This window comes from Balaenoptera ricei, chromosome X (assembly GCF_028023285.1).
Source record: "Balaenoptera ricei isolate mBalRic1 chromosome X, mBalRic1.hap2, whole genome shotgun sequence".
Classification (NCBI taxonomy): domain Eukaryota; kingdom Metazoa; phylum Chordata; class Mammalia; order Artiodactyla; family Balaenopteridae; genus Balaenoptera; species Balaenoptera ricei.
This window is the reverse complement of record NC_082660.1, coordinates 115,667,823-115,681,929: the sequence shown is the minus strand read 5'-3', so window position 1 is coordinate 115,681,929 and position 14,107 is coordinate 115,667,823. Positions and strand designations below refer to the sequence as shown.

Sequence of the window (14,107 nt, the reverse complement as noted above, 5' to 3'; positions counted from 1 at the left end):
TTCTTGTAAATAAGCACAGAGAAACCCCAACCAACAGAGCTTGCAAAACCTTTATTTTTTTCCCTCCCTCTTCCTGATTTCATCTCAAATGGAGGGAGTGGTAAGAAGGCAGGAATAGAGGAGAAGAAGCTGACAAAATAGCTGTGGCCAGGGCCCCTTCGCTGGGCATCTGTTCAAGGAGGGGGGTTTAGCTGGCTGCTTGGAGTCCAGCTCTAGTTGGACCAAGGTTGTGCAGGAGTCCCACACTTGGCTTACTTCTGCTATGTCCACGGCTACAGACTGGACCCCCGAGTCTGGCCCTCTGCCTCTTAAATACACGCCACTGGTCATGTGGTGCAGTGTGCAAATGTGCTGCTTGATGACTATTAGTCGGAGGAGGGGCTGTTTTTAAGTAGAGGGTACAGCTGTTCCTGGGGTAGTTTCCATTTTGTTTGTGGTTGTGGGGGAGGGGTGTTGAGGGAGTGGGAAATGGCATGAAGGAAATTGTCACTTCCTTTCCAGAGAATTCCAGAAAGGTTTCAGGGAGGACGGGGTATTTCAGGAGTGAGAGCTGGCTGCGAGAGGGTGAGGAACTGGAGAGCTCTGCTCTGTGGGCCGAGCTGACCATCTGGCCCCCATGTTTGCCGGCGTGTGTGAAAATGCCACGGGTGTTATTAGTGATTCTGTGAGAGCCATTGGCTCAGCCGAACGGGTGTAGATTTAAACTTGCTCCACGGAGACTGTGGACGTGGCTTTCACATAGGGGCTGTTTCCTGTAGGGGAGGCCCAGATGGGTGGGTGCTGGACACCGCTTGACGTGTTCCAGTGACAGCCCCAGAAAGGGTCTGTACGTCTGAAGGGGGCCCAGCTGTGATGACGCAGGAACAGCCCAAACCACTTCTATTTTGCTATTTTGGTTTTGAAATGCAATCACAACCACAGAGAACCAGAGGTGTGCGTTTGCAGGCCGGGGGTGTGGGCGCCCTCGCTTTCTTGCTCCCTCCTGTGGCGCATGCGCACATGTGCGCGCACACGCACAGGCCGGGGCCATATGCTCTCACAAAGGCTTTGCTTTCAGCCCAAGTAGGACAGGCCCTGGGAGCCAGGGATACTGCAGTGGCCTCAAAGGGAGTGGAGCTCTTGCCACCCTGGGAGTGGACTTTGACTGGAGCCAGCTGTGAGCTTTGCAATGATGGGGCGGGGTGGGAGGAACTCAGCACCGGTTACTAAGGGTAACCAGGTGCCCGATTCCTTGAGCCGAGTGTCCTTGTGGACCTTCCTAGCCCCCCACTCACCCATGAGGCGGTGTCCAGGGCTCTAGGCCAGTGAATGTGTGTCCCAGGGCGTCTGTAAGGACGCCAGGGAGGGGAGCCCCTGTTCGGGCCTCCCCGGCCTCCAGCAGGGCGGGCCTTCTTGTGCTGGTGGCTTCTTTGGTTTCAGGTTCCTGGGAGAGGGAGGTTATTTTGAGGGACTTGGGGGAGAGTGAGTGAACATGCAAATGAGCCTCTCCCCACCTCTCACTTTCAAATCCTCAAACATCTGAAGGGGGAAGGGTGAAACCTTCTGGACTGGAAGGTTCCATGGGGGTGAGGGGAGACTTTTCTTAGCTCCCCACCCCCACCGCACACACCTCTTCACCTTAGCTTCAGGCTCGAGCTCGGGCAGAGCGAGAAACCAGGATCAGCCTTGGGTGCTGGGTGCAGCCTCACAGTAGTCACAATTCTGGGCCGTCGGGACCTGCACCAACCAAGTCCTGAATTTGGATATTTAGACATGCTGATACCTAAAGAAGGCAATTGGATTCGTCTCTATCTTGTATTTCAAACCTCTCCTTTTTGCCTTGATGGCCAAGGGTTCCATCCAATCCAGTGCGGAGCTGCCTTCCCTCTCCCACCACCCCCCTAGGAGAGCGGGCCTGGCGGGGGCTCACACCAAGGACCCGTGGGCCACGTACACATTCTGCTACTGGCATTCTCCTCCTGGGAAGCAAGAGGACTTTGAGTTTTCCGTGGGGGGGGGGGCTGGGTGGCCGTGGCTGCCCTCTCGCCAGCAGAACCCTGGGCCCCGCCCCGGCCTACTTCACCACAGCCAGCTTCTGCCAGCCGGCATCAGCTTGGTGTGTAGCCAGTATTAGCTCGGGCTTGTCATTCTCACAAAGGCAGGCCTGGCGGAGGAGGAACCGACGACTGAGCTTGTGGTTGTGCTGGCCCAGCCAGGACCAGAGCCCTTTGACACACAGAGGCTCTCACGCACATATCCCCACACCCTGCACATATGTATATCTACAGTGTGTTTGCACACCCACAGCAAACTCCCTCCCGAGCTCCCCTCGTTGTAAATTACAGTGCAGAAATACACAGATGTAACACACACAGAGTGCACACGTTTCTCTCTCTCCTGTAAGCTAGAGCATGTAACACCCACCCCACACCCAGTGTACGCATGGGTATACTTATTGCCCAGGAAACACACCTCACTGGTACTAGCTGACCAGTACCATTCATTCATGTGTTCGTTCCACAAACATACACTGAGCGCCTGCTACATGCCCAGCACGGTGCAAGGTGCTAAAGTTTCATCCATGCCCTCAGTGAAGCCACGTTCCAATGGGGGAGGTAAGGGAGGTGCACAGAACTGTGAAGAGAAGCCAAATTGATGAGCAAACCTGGAGGGAAAGGCCATGGCGGAATGACCTCGGAGGAGAGGGGGGCAGACACAGGAGTTTCATGTTTAGACAAAGTGGGATTAGGTGAAAGTGATCGCCTTTCATTTGATTAGTATGAGAATGCTTCCTGGGGGCAGACGGCGGCCTGTGGGAGGGCGGGAGCTGCGGAATGCGGGCCTTGGGGCACTTTGGCTGGGGGAGACAGACCTTCCAAGCATAAATGGCCCTGGGAGGCTTCTCCCGGAGGCCACAGGCGCCCGGGTCACGTGCAGGTGGGGGGGGGTGGGGGGGGTTTGTGGTGGAAAGCCGTGCTAGCGGGGCTCAGCCTCTCATTCACCCAAAGGGAAACTAAGACCTGCCACGTTGACTTGAGCGACTTCTCAAAGTTTTTGCTTGGGGGTGGGTGGAAAGGTGTGGGGGGGGGGGAGGGCGGAGCCAGCCCTGTGGGCTAACGGAAAGGAAGTGGGAGAGGCCTGGGTGTCTCCTGTGGGGGAGAGCGGTCATCAGGGAGGTCACCCGTGATCCCCCTCCCTTTCCTCCCCTTTGTCCCTCTCTTAAGTTCCTCCTTTCTTTACGGGCCAGGAGAAGGTTTTGCCACCCTGACACAGCCAAAGGAGTGTCGAGGAGCTGGGGGTCAAGTGTGTCGCTCCTCCTATGGTGCGTGGAGCCAGTTCTTCAGACGCTTATGGTTGAACCAGGCTGTTCGTAGACCTGCCACACCTACACACACGCGGGTACCACGCAGAGCAGAACCCTCGGGGCCAAAGCTGTGCTACCTGAGTGTTCGGGCTGGAGATGCTGACCGCGGTGGAGGGAGGGGCGTGGGAGGGGAGCCAGGGCTTTGGGAGGCAGGCCTGGGTGCTGCGCAGATGACTCGAGAAGGGCAGCGAGCACAGGAAACAATCAGAGGCCCGGGTGCCACGTGAGCACCTGAGGTACAGACTGTGAGTGCCACAGAGGACAGACGTGTGGACTGCAGCAGACAGATCTCCTGGAAGAGGGGGGCCCTGAGCTGGCCCTGGACGATGGGGAAGGTTCCCTGCGCCCCTCCCCCAGCTGCGGCTCTCCTCGCCGGTTCCCAGGGTGACAGTTCAGTCTTGAAACTGAAAGCAAAGCTAAACCAAGAGCACAAGCCACATACGGCACAGAGGCCATCGTCTCTGGCGGGCGGCGGCGGTGGCTGGGTGCTGACGAGAGCGCAGGACATGCGGCCCACCTGTCCCTCTGTCTCCAGGCTCTCTGGAGGCGTGGCTGAGTCTGAGAGTCCCATCCCCTCAAGCAGGGTCAGGCTGTCACTGGCCCTGACAGCTCAACCCCTACAGTGAGACATTACTTCCACTGTGGACTCTGCCCTTCAGAACTAAGTGGCCCCTACTCCCAAGGCAAACTGAGCCAGGCAGAGCCTAGAAGACCATCCCGTGCACCCAAATGTCCCCACCCCAAGTCTCGCACACAGATTCTTTCCCCAGCCAAGGGTTCTGTAGGGATTCTTCATGCTCCATCCATGAGGCCAGATGGGCTTCCCCTGGCTTCCCCTGTGGCACACCCTGGGGATTAATCTTCAGAGTGGGGAGAGCCCAAATTCCCGCTATCTCTCACCTTCTCCAGAGGGCGTGGGAAGGGAGGGAGGCCAGCTCAGGTGCAGATGCTGGTGACCCAGACTGACATCGAGGCTCAGCCTCTTCCCCCTCAAGGTGACTCAATTAACTTTCTCTTCTTCCTTCTTTCCTTACCTGCCTCCTTTTCTTTTCCCTCCCCCTTCTGCTCCCACTGTCCTCCACTTTTGGCTATCCCTCTTCTGGCAGTCTGTCCTAGGAACAGACCTCAAGGAAGGGGACTTACTCACTGCCCCCATCTCTCCCTTCTCTGTAGGTCGCTCCTGCGCTTGGCCCAGCCCAGCATGCAGCCTTGAACCTGGCTTAGGCCACCACCTACTCCAGCTCTCTACAACCCCTATTTTACCGTGGCTCGTGGTGTAGGCTCTAGGCTCCAAGGTACAGCATCTCTTCATTTAGGAAACCCCACGCCTCCAGAGGGCCCTGCGGATCCCGCAGTCGGCCCTCTGAGAAGACAGCATGGCTATTACTCTGCAGCCCAGTGACCTGATCTTTGAGTTTGCAAGCAACGGAATGGATGACATCCACCAGGTATGGCCCCAGAGAACAGAGCCTGGTCAGCCGGCACAGACGATCAGATAGACACAGACAGGCAGGCGGACAGCCAGTGAGCCGGCCGACCAGCCAGCTAGCCAGAAAGCAAATATTGTTGTTGTTGTTGTTGTTTTAATGTATATTTTATTTATTTATTTATGTATGTTTATTTTTGGCTGCGTCGGGTCTTAGTTGCGGCACACGGGATATTCGTTGCGGCCTGCAGGATCTTTTGTTGTGGTGCGCGGGTTCTTCGTGGCAGCACTTGGACTTCTCTCTAGTTGTGGCATGCGGGTTTTCTCTCTCTAGATGAGGCATGCGGGCTCAGTTGTTGTGGCACGCGGTCTTAGTTGCCCCGCAGCATGTGGGATCTTAGTTCCCCGACCAGGGATCGAACCCGCATCCCCTGCATTGGAAGGCAGATTCTTTACAACTGGACCACCAGGGAAGTCCCAGTCAGCAAATATTGATCAAGCACCTACTAGGTTCAGGACATAGGGGCTGCTTGCCAGCCAGACTGTGCACCAACGAGTCCCATGCGGCCAGGCAGTAGTCATCGGGTGGTCATTTAGTGAGCTGGTTTTGCCCACGTGCAACTACAGGGCACGTATAGTTCCCAAGCCAGCCAAGCAGCTGCTAAGTACACTAGCTGAGCTGTCAGTCAGCAACAGGGGCTGAATGCACAGGTGTACACTGACCTCCATGTGCATTTTTGGCCACTTTGCTTCACCTCCAGTGTCACAGTGAGTAAGGTGCTGGGACAACCACATAGCGGGACTGAGAACTGCCAGCTGGCACCGCAGGGTACAGTCCAACCCCCAGCACCTTCAGACTCATGTCTCTAGCCCGGTGGATGAGCCCTTCCATAACCGTCTTTTCAGCCTCGATCTAAGGATTCAGGATAAACTGGAGATAGGTTCCTCTAGTGGGAGGAAATTGGAAAATAGGACAGAATTCTGGCACTCAGGCCCCCACTGCTCCATACCTTGCCTGGCACTAGGGTACTTATATGTACCCATTGGATGGTGTCCTGGCACACTCATCCCTACCCTCCACTACCCTCCTTCCACACAATGGAGAAGAAGAGGCAGCCAGGTCCGGTAGAAGGAATGGAAGATTAGAAGTCCAAAGTCCTGGGCTCTGATCCCAGTGTGGCCACAGTGTCACCTGGGCAAGTCCTGTCCCCGACCCTATCTGGCTGCCATCTCCCCATCTTCACCAAGAGGAGGTCCAGCTGGATTATCTCCAAGGGCACCCCAGCTTAATTCTGATGCTGTCTATCCCAGATCCCTGTGAGGATGGGAAACTTTGTCCAATCTCTAGTGACCTACCAAAGGCTGCCCCCTAGTGGGCTTGGAGTACATGGTACTTTCTGTCCAGCTAGGTCTTAACCTAAAGTTGCTCAGTTTTATCCAGCATCTCTGGCGTGCCTAGCCTCCTGGACGAAGGGAAGAAAAATCTAACTTTACCTGGGTTCTCAACTCCGCTAGTCACTTTTTGACTTGTTTCTAGTCCACTCAGCAATTATTTCTGTTCTTCATAAAGGCTGCTCTTCACCGAAGCTGTTCTTCCCTCCCGACCCCACGCCTGCCCCTCCACCCTCAGCAGACAGCCGCTCCTCCAATCCACAGAGAAGCTCAAACCCAAGGACGCCCTCACTTTCCCTCCCTTCTCCCTCTTAGCAATAACATCACCTGTTCCTATTTCCTTTCCGCCGGCCTGGGACAAAGAAGTGTCCCTCTTCCTTCCAAGGGTAACACATACCCCAGTGCTTAATCTCTTCTCTCCTGCCGCCTTCAAGACCTCACACCATCCATCACCTCCTCTCTCTCCTGTACCTTTCAGACCTCCCACACCTTTCTCCTCAACCTAGAACATTTTCATGTCTCCCCAACCCTAAAAGAAACCCTTTCCTCCCTTCTGCCCGCCTCCTCCAACATACCACCTTCTTAGCTCTGTTCTTCTCCCCAGTGTAGCCTCCACCCTCCGGGTTTACTTTTTCACCTCCCTTCTCTCACTCTTTTTAGGAAACAATTTTTGTTGCAAAATATACTGTGAATACAAAAGAGGTAACGTATAATGGAAAAGAATCTGTAAAAGAACATATATATGTGTGTGTATATGTGTGTGTATGTATGTATAACTGCATCACTTTCCTGTACACTTGAAACTAACACAACATTGTAAATTAACTATACTTCAATTTAAAAAATGAATACAAAAGAGTGCATAAATTATATATATATATATATATTTTTAAAGAATAACTATAAAGTGAATACGCATTAACTCACCACCCAGGTTAAGAAATAAAACGTTACTAGTCTCCTAGAAGCCCCTGATGCCTAAAGCACCTAATGAGAACCTACTCTATGCCAGACCCTGTTCTAAGTGCTTTATCTACATTGATCTGTTTAAAAAACCCTATGGGGTCAATAATATGATCGCCCCAGTTTTATAAAGGAGGAAACCGATGCACAGAAAGGTTAGGTAACTTGCCCAAGATCACACTGCTCGTAAATAGCAGAGTTTGGTTTCAAACCCAGGTAGTCTGGCTCTAGATCAGCACAGTGCAATAGAATTATCTGAGATGCTAGAAATGCTCTAGATTTGCGCTGTCCAATGTGGGGCCATGTGGCTATGGAGCACTTGAACTATGGCTGGTGCAACTGAAGAACTGAAATTTTAATCTTGAAAAAATTTACACAGTCACCGGTGGCTAGTGGCTATCGTACTGGACAGGTAGCTCTAGACTCTGTGGCCTTAATCACTACGCCCACCTGCCTGCCTCCCTCTGTCCGTCCTCTCTGAGATCTGTTGTAATGTGTTTTGGGACCCCAGCACTCCCCTGAAACTGCTCTAGCCGGGTGACTGCCCAGCGGCCAAACCCAAAGCCCGTTTCATCGATTTTATTCTTCTGGATCCTTCAGGAACATTAGGCAGAACTGAGCATTCTCATTCTTTTTTTCATGAAGAAAGAATTAACAGACTCATGAAAGAAAATTTGGAAAATACAGACAAGTAGACAAGAAAAAAAATCACCCAAAGTCCCACAACCAAAATATAATTATTATGAACATCCTGGTATATTTCCTTCTATTCGTCATTTTTTTTTTAATTTGTTTAATTTATTTATTTTTGGCTGCATTGGGTCTTCGTTGCTGTGCCCGGGCTTTCTCTAGTTGCAGCGAGTGGGGGCTACTCTTTGTTGTGGTGTGGTAGCTTCTGTTGCGCAGCACGGGCTCTAGGCGCATGGGCTTCAGTAGTTGTGGCTTGTGGGCTCTAGAGCGCAGGCTCAGTAGTTGTGGCTCATGGGTTTAGTTGCTCTGCAGCATGTGGGATCTTCCCGGATCAGGGCTCGAACCCATGTCCCCTGCATTGGCAGGCAGATTCTTAACCACTGCGCCAGGGAAGCCCCTATTCGTCATTTTTAAAAAACAGTGGTGATTGCACTCATTTTTTAAGTTTAGCTTTGTTTGATTCTAGAACAACTATGTCCTCTGGGGGTCAAATTCTCATGCCAATAATTTTATCCACTCCCAGGGATGAGCTCTTGGATACATATTTTTGTCTCCCTGAGGTATCTCCATTTTAAATACCTCAGTGGTACCTCCAACTCACCATATTCAGACACTTTCTCCCTATCTTTCTCCAAAAACCTGCTCCACGTCCTTCTGGGTTCCCCCTTAACAAGAAGAGTATCCCCATGCACCCACTGAATCAAGCTGGAAATCAGAACCCTCCCCCCATCCAGGCAGGGACTAGGCCCTCACCTTCCTACCTCTATAATGCCTCTGTTCTTCTGTCTTCATTCCTACTCTCATCACCACAGACTGAGCCCTAAGATGTTCACAATCTGAGCCCCTAACCCTGGTACCCAACCCTGAGGGTAGGCTGAGTCCCTCGCCCTTGCCATTGACGAATCCTTTCCTACTGGCTTCAGAATGAGCCTTATCCTCATAGACTGAGCACTAACCCTGGTCACTGATTAACCCATAACTACGACCAGTTAGAACTGTCTGCCCTTGGTTGAGTGCAGCTGGTACAGAGTTAACCCATCTCTATTAATTAAGAACCCACTCAAAGCATCACCTAGTGAGGTTGGACCCAGAGCAATGTCATGCCCTACAAAGGACAGCCCCTGAGGGATCCAAGAATTAGGAATTGCAAGAAGGGCCAGATTCTGGTACGGAGGGCTTCCTGGGAGAGGCGGGTGAGCCCTGAACCAGATCCCTCTCTTCTCCGTAGCTGGAAGACCCCTCAGTGTTCCCAGCTGTGATCGTGGAGCAGGTCCCCTACCCCGAATTACTGCATCTGTACTCAGGCCTGGAGCTGGACGACGTTCACAATGGCATCATAACAGACGGGACCTTGTGCATGACTCAGGATCAGATCCTGGAGGGCAGTTTTTTGCTGGCAGGTCTGTTTCCTTCCTGGGCAGAGAAGGTGTGGAGGAGAAAGGGGTTCTGTCTTCAGGGAACAGTAGTCCACAATGGCTTCTAGTGACCCCACGCAGCCAAGGTCAAGGCCCCCAACAGGTGGAAATTAGATGGGGTGATTAGGATAAGCAGGAGGTAGTACCACTTCAGAGAGGAGGAAACCACCTAAATGGATTCATGATCTCCTGAGATGGAGCGGGACAGTGAGGGGAGACCAGCTGGGATGGGTGTAGAGAAAGGTGGAGAATCAGGGTGGGAGGCGCTCTGGTCCCCTCCCGGCTGCCCCTGGGCTCCTTAGCTCCATTCTCTGAGCTGGCCCTGGTTGTAGCTGCATCCACTGCCTTATGCCCTGAGGGAACTTTTCTTCTCCCCCACATCATGGAACCTGGCACCAGATGACAATGAAGCAACCTCGCAAACCATGTCAACCACTGAAGTCTTGCTCAACGTCGAGTCTCCCAATGACATCCTGGATGAGAAGCAGATCTGTAAGTTTGAACCCTGGCGCCTTAAGTTGAAGCAATACAAAATTCCATTTAAAAATATCACATCCGTGTATTAGATTCTCAGGGACATGTGTGCGCACCCACACCCACCCATATACACGTGTACGTGCTGTTTGGCTCTGGCTGGAATGGGAAGGGCAGGACGGCACTGGAGACAAGCAAAGATGGCCAGGGTGACTCTTTGGGGGTTTTTTTTCCTAGTTTTTCAATTATGGTAAAATACACATAACATAAAATGGACCACCTGAACCATTTTTCAGTGTGCAGGTCCGTGGTATTAAGTACATTTGTTATGTTGTGCGGCCACCACCATCCTCTCCAGAACTCTTGCCATCTTGTAAAACTGAAAGTCTGTCCCCATGAAACACTAACTCCCCATTTCCCCTTCCCCTCAGCCCCTGGCCACCACCATTCTACTTTCTGTGTCAATGAATTCGACTCCTCTAGGGACCTCAGATAAGTAGAAGCTTACAGTACTTGTTTTGGAGGGACTGGCTTATTTCACTTATGTAATGTCCTCAAGGTCCGTCCATGTATAGCATGTGTCAGAATTTCCTTCCTTTTTAAGGCTGAATACTATTGGCCAGGGTAACTTCAGGCCCCTCTGCTGTCTTGCTGAGCTCCCAGGAAGACCGTGCAGGGTGTGGCTTATTTAGAAATGGACCAGGCTGGGAGCTTTCTCATCCCTTCACTGTTCTGGGAGGTTGGCCCCTACCTCCTCCGATGGCCCCCGAGGCAGGCTTCTCCCTCGGCACCCCCCAGGCACTTGCCGTGACGCCACAGGAGGATTCCTGGCCCCAACTGCCCCTTCCCAAGGAGGCGCTGGGACACAGTGGGGGAAAGAAAGCCCTGAAGCTGCAAATTCTGAATCCTAGCGTTCCTAACCCCGACTCTGTCACTAATATTCATTCAGGATTCAACAAATATTTTCTGAGTGCCTGCATGTACCAGGCATGTGTGACCAGCTTGCTGTGTGACCTTGGGCACATGCTCTGCCATCTCTGGGTCTCAGTTTCCTCACCAGAAAAGCAGAGGAATTGGGCTAAATGATGTCTAAGGCCCCTTCCGGTTGTGAAATGAGTAGATGACTAAATCAAGGTGGCCCTTTTCCTTGGGTGTCACCTGGAACTTCCCCACCACCAGCAGTGGGCTATAAACGTGGCCGCCGTGATTGGGGCCAGCTCGTGCCCACAGCTCTGCAGATGTTTCCTCTCCTAGTGTTGTGAGACACGGGAGGCGTTTTCAGGTGTATCCTGTGTCTGGGACCGTGGGGAATGGCGCCTCGCCCCGCCCCCCCAGGAGCCCGCCGCTCTCTTGCGCACTGGCACTGGGAGGCCGTGCCCTGGGCCCCAGCCACCTCAGGCCTTTCTTCTTGCAGTCAGCACCTCCGAAATGCTTCCAGACCCGGACCCTGCTCCAGCCGTCACTCTGCCCAACTACCTGTTTCCTGTCTCTGAGCCCGACGCCCTGAACAGGGCTGGTGACACTGGTGACCAGGAGGAACACTGTCTGGAGGAGAAGGTCCCCAGAGAAGAAAGTGCCAAGAAGACTGGAAAATCGAAGAAGAGAAGTAAGAGAGAGAAAGGGGGAGGGGGGGGGGAGGGAGAGTGTTCCTTCAGGGTGGTGGGCAGTAGGAGGGGCTCAGGGAGACCATAAGTAGGGGTGAGTGTCGGGGTGAGGCTCACAGACACATTAAGAGAACAGCTCTCTGGTGTGGCGGGGTGGACAGAAAGTCCTCCATTCTGGAAAGACGGGCCTCATCAGGTGGCCTGCCCAAAGCCTGACATTGCCCAGGCCACCCCCATCTGCCCAGCAGATATGTAAACTTTTAAAAACCCAATGATCCCCATGGGTTGCATCCTGTACTGAGTGTTCAGACACCGGGCTTGGCCCCCTGGCCAGTCCCTGGCCCTCTGGGGGCCTCTGCCTCAACCCGTGCTCTTATCTTCCCTCTCGGAGCTTACGGAGCCGAGACCACGTATGGGAGAGGACTTTGGGCTTTCCCAAGCGCCAGTGTTATTGATTTACTCAGGCGATGGCTGGTCGATACTGCCGTGTCCGTGCGGCAAGCAAACCCTGGTGCCACACTTATCCGCACCACAGTCACGCCTTTAGGCTGCCTTTTTGTTTCAAAAATGAGGCGAGGCAGATTCTGATCTTCTAAAGGTGGCTCATCGGCAAGCACTGCATTGCCCCACACAGGAGCGGTGTTCTGCTCTACCTTTGGGGCCTGAAAACGAGGGCGGGCCATTGGGCAGGTGCGGGCACCTGAAGGCTATGCCTGTGGAGAGTGACCCTGGGCCTCCCAACCTGCCTCTTCCTTGTCTGCCTCACCACCCCTAACTCGGCGAGCACTTGGGCCCTCCCTCTCAGGAGCCTGCCCTTCAGCGCTCACGCTGGCTGGGCTCAGCCTCATCCTGCTCCCACCATCCCCCCACAGTCCGGAAGACCAAGGGCAACCGCAGTACCTCACCCGTCACTGACCCCAGCATACCCATTCGGAAGAAATCGAAGGATGGCAAAGGTACGGCGGGGAGGCAGGTGAGGCGGGTAGGGAGCCGGGGGGCCTGGGTGCCCCCTCACCGCCCGCCGCTCTGCAGGCAGCACCATCTACCTGTGGGAGTTCCTCCTCGCACTTCTGCAAGACCGGAACACCTGCCCCAAGTACATCAAGTGGACCCAGCGAGAGAAAGGCATCTTCAAGCTGGTGGATTCCAAAGCGGTGTCCAAGCTGTGGGGGAAGCAGAAGAACAAGCCTGACATGAACTATGAGACGATGGGGCGGGCACTAAGGTAGGAGCCCCTGCCCTGAGGGGCCACCAAGCTCTTCCTTCTGTCCAAGGAGTCCCGTCGCTAAGGGGTCTCCAATTTTCCCTGAAGAGACTGGGCTCTGTCTGGGTGATGTGTAAGTGCCTCGCTCCTGTGGCCTGGGTCACCGGGACACTCTTCGGAGGAGGGAATTCCTGTGACCCTCCCGTTTGCTTGCCCCCCAGCCCATTTCCCAGGTCCCGCCTGGGAGGGACAGTCCCCTTCCTCTTGCATTTCTGTCCTAGCCTTTTTTCTTTTTAGAGCAGAAAGAGAACTTTAGGGCCCCCCATCCCCAAGAAGGGCTTCCTTCACATTCTGCAAGCTAGGGGCCCAGGAAGATGGGCCTGACTTACCCACGGTTGGTCTCTCAGGTTGGGGGACCGCTGAATCCCCATCGTCCACCCCCTCCCATCCTTCACTCACCCCCGTCCTCTGCCCCAAAGCAGGATGGGGATCAGCGTTTGCAATCCCTTCTTGTGGACCCTTTGAGTCATCAGGGGGAGAGATCAGAAATTTCATAAAAGCCTTCCAAGTCCGAGAGTTGGCCCTACCCCTTCCCTTGCCCTTGGGCTCCCGTCTGGCTCCCCGACCAGCCTCCACCTCGTGCGCGCCCTGCCCGGGAGGGTGGTGTGTCCCTGGCTCACCCCCCACTTTCTGCCCCGTGTCCCACAGATATTACTACCAAAGAGGCATCCTTGCCAAAGTGGAAGGACAGAGGCTGGTGTACCAGTTTAAGGAGATGCCCAAGGACCTGGTGGTGATTGAAGACGAGGATGAGAGAAGTGAAGTCACAGCCACATCCCCTCAGGCCTCCGCTCCCTCCACCTCGTCCAGCAGCACTACCCGGCGAGCCAGCTCCAGGGTATCATCCAGAGCTGCCCCGCATGGCAGGGGCGCCACTTCCTGGGAAAAGCCAAAGGTTCAGCACGTTGGTCTACAGCCATCTGCGAGTCTGGAATCGGGACTGTCTCTAGACGAGGAGATCCCCACTACCTCCACGGTGCTTGTCTCTCCACCAGAGAGCCAGGCCAAACGCACCAAAGCTGTGAGGTAAGTGCACCCAGGTCGTTCCAAGTCTTCCCATAGTACCTCGTGATGGGGGGCGTTTTCAGCTTCTTGCAAAGCTCCGCACTCTCTCGGGTCTCCTGGGACCCTTGTGGCATCCCTGGGAAGCCAGTGGGACACTTGTTGGTTAAAAGAGGAAAAGTGACTTGCCTGAGGTCACACGCCAATGTAACGGCCGAGCCAGCTGTTGACCTGGGGGGCTTCTCTTGCCAGCTGGGGCTGTTTCTGTTACCCCAGAGTGCTCCCCAAGCAGCCACCGGGAGCCTCCACTCCTGGGCCCATCCCCCCAAGCCTCCTCCACTCCAGAAAAGAGGCAACAGAGAATGTTACATCCTGCCTTCCTCAGGCCCTCCAAGCCCACCAGGAAAGCTCTTGCTACTTCTTGTCCACACTAAGGTGCCTCCAATTTTCCATGAAAACTTTGGGCCTTGCCTGGCTTATATGTATGTACCTGTTACTATGCTGGTGTGGGCCACAGGGATGCTCTTCTGAAGA

At 54.0% G+C, this 14,107-nt stretch overlaps 1 protein-coding gene across 7 annotated transcripts in view; it reads left to right on the top strand.

Moving 5' to 3' along the window:
- The window catches only part of ELF4 (E74 like ETS transcription factor 4), a 47,815-nt gene that overhangs the window by 28,758 nt on the left and 4,950 nt on the right, over positions 1-14,107 (top strand). For 6 of the 7 annotated variants that reach the window (XM_059911070.1, XM_059911069.1, XM_059911065.1 and 3 more), the window contains exons 2-8: positions 4,517-4,791; positions 9,043-9,214; positions 9,629-9,721; positions 11,118-11,309; positions 12,180-12,263; positions 12,340-12,532; positions 13,220-13,597. In XM_059911070.1, the coding sequence (XP_059767053.1) occupies positions 4,720-4,791; positions 9,043-9,214; positions 9,629-9,721; positions 11,118-11,309; positions 12,180-12,263; positions 12,340-12,532; positions 13,220-13,597 (1,184 nt within the window). In that variant the 5' untranslated portion in view covers positions 4,517-4,719. The remainder of the gene's footprint in view (positions 1-4,516; positions 4,792-9,042; positions 9,215-9,628; positions 9,722-11,117; positions 11,310-12,179; positions 12,264-12,339; positions 12,533-13,219; positions 13,598-14,107) is intronic. The other variant, XM_059911067.1, reaches the window with a different exon arrangement.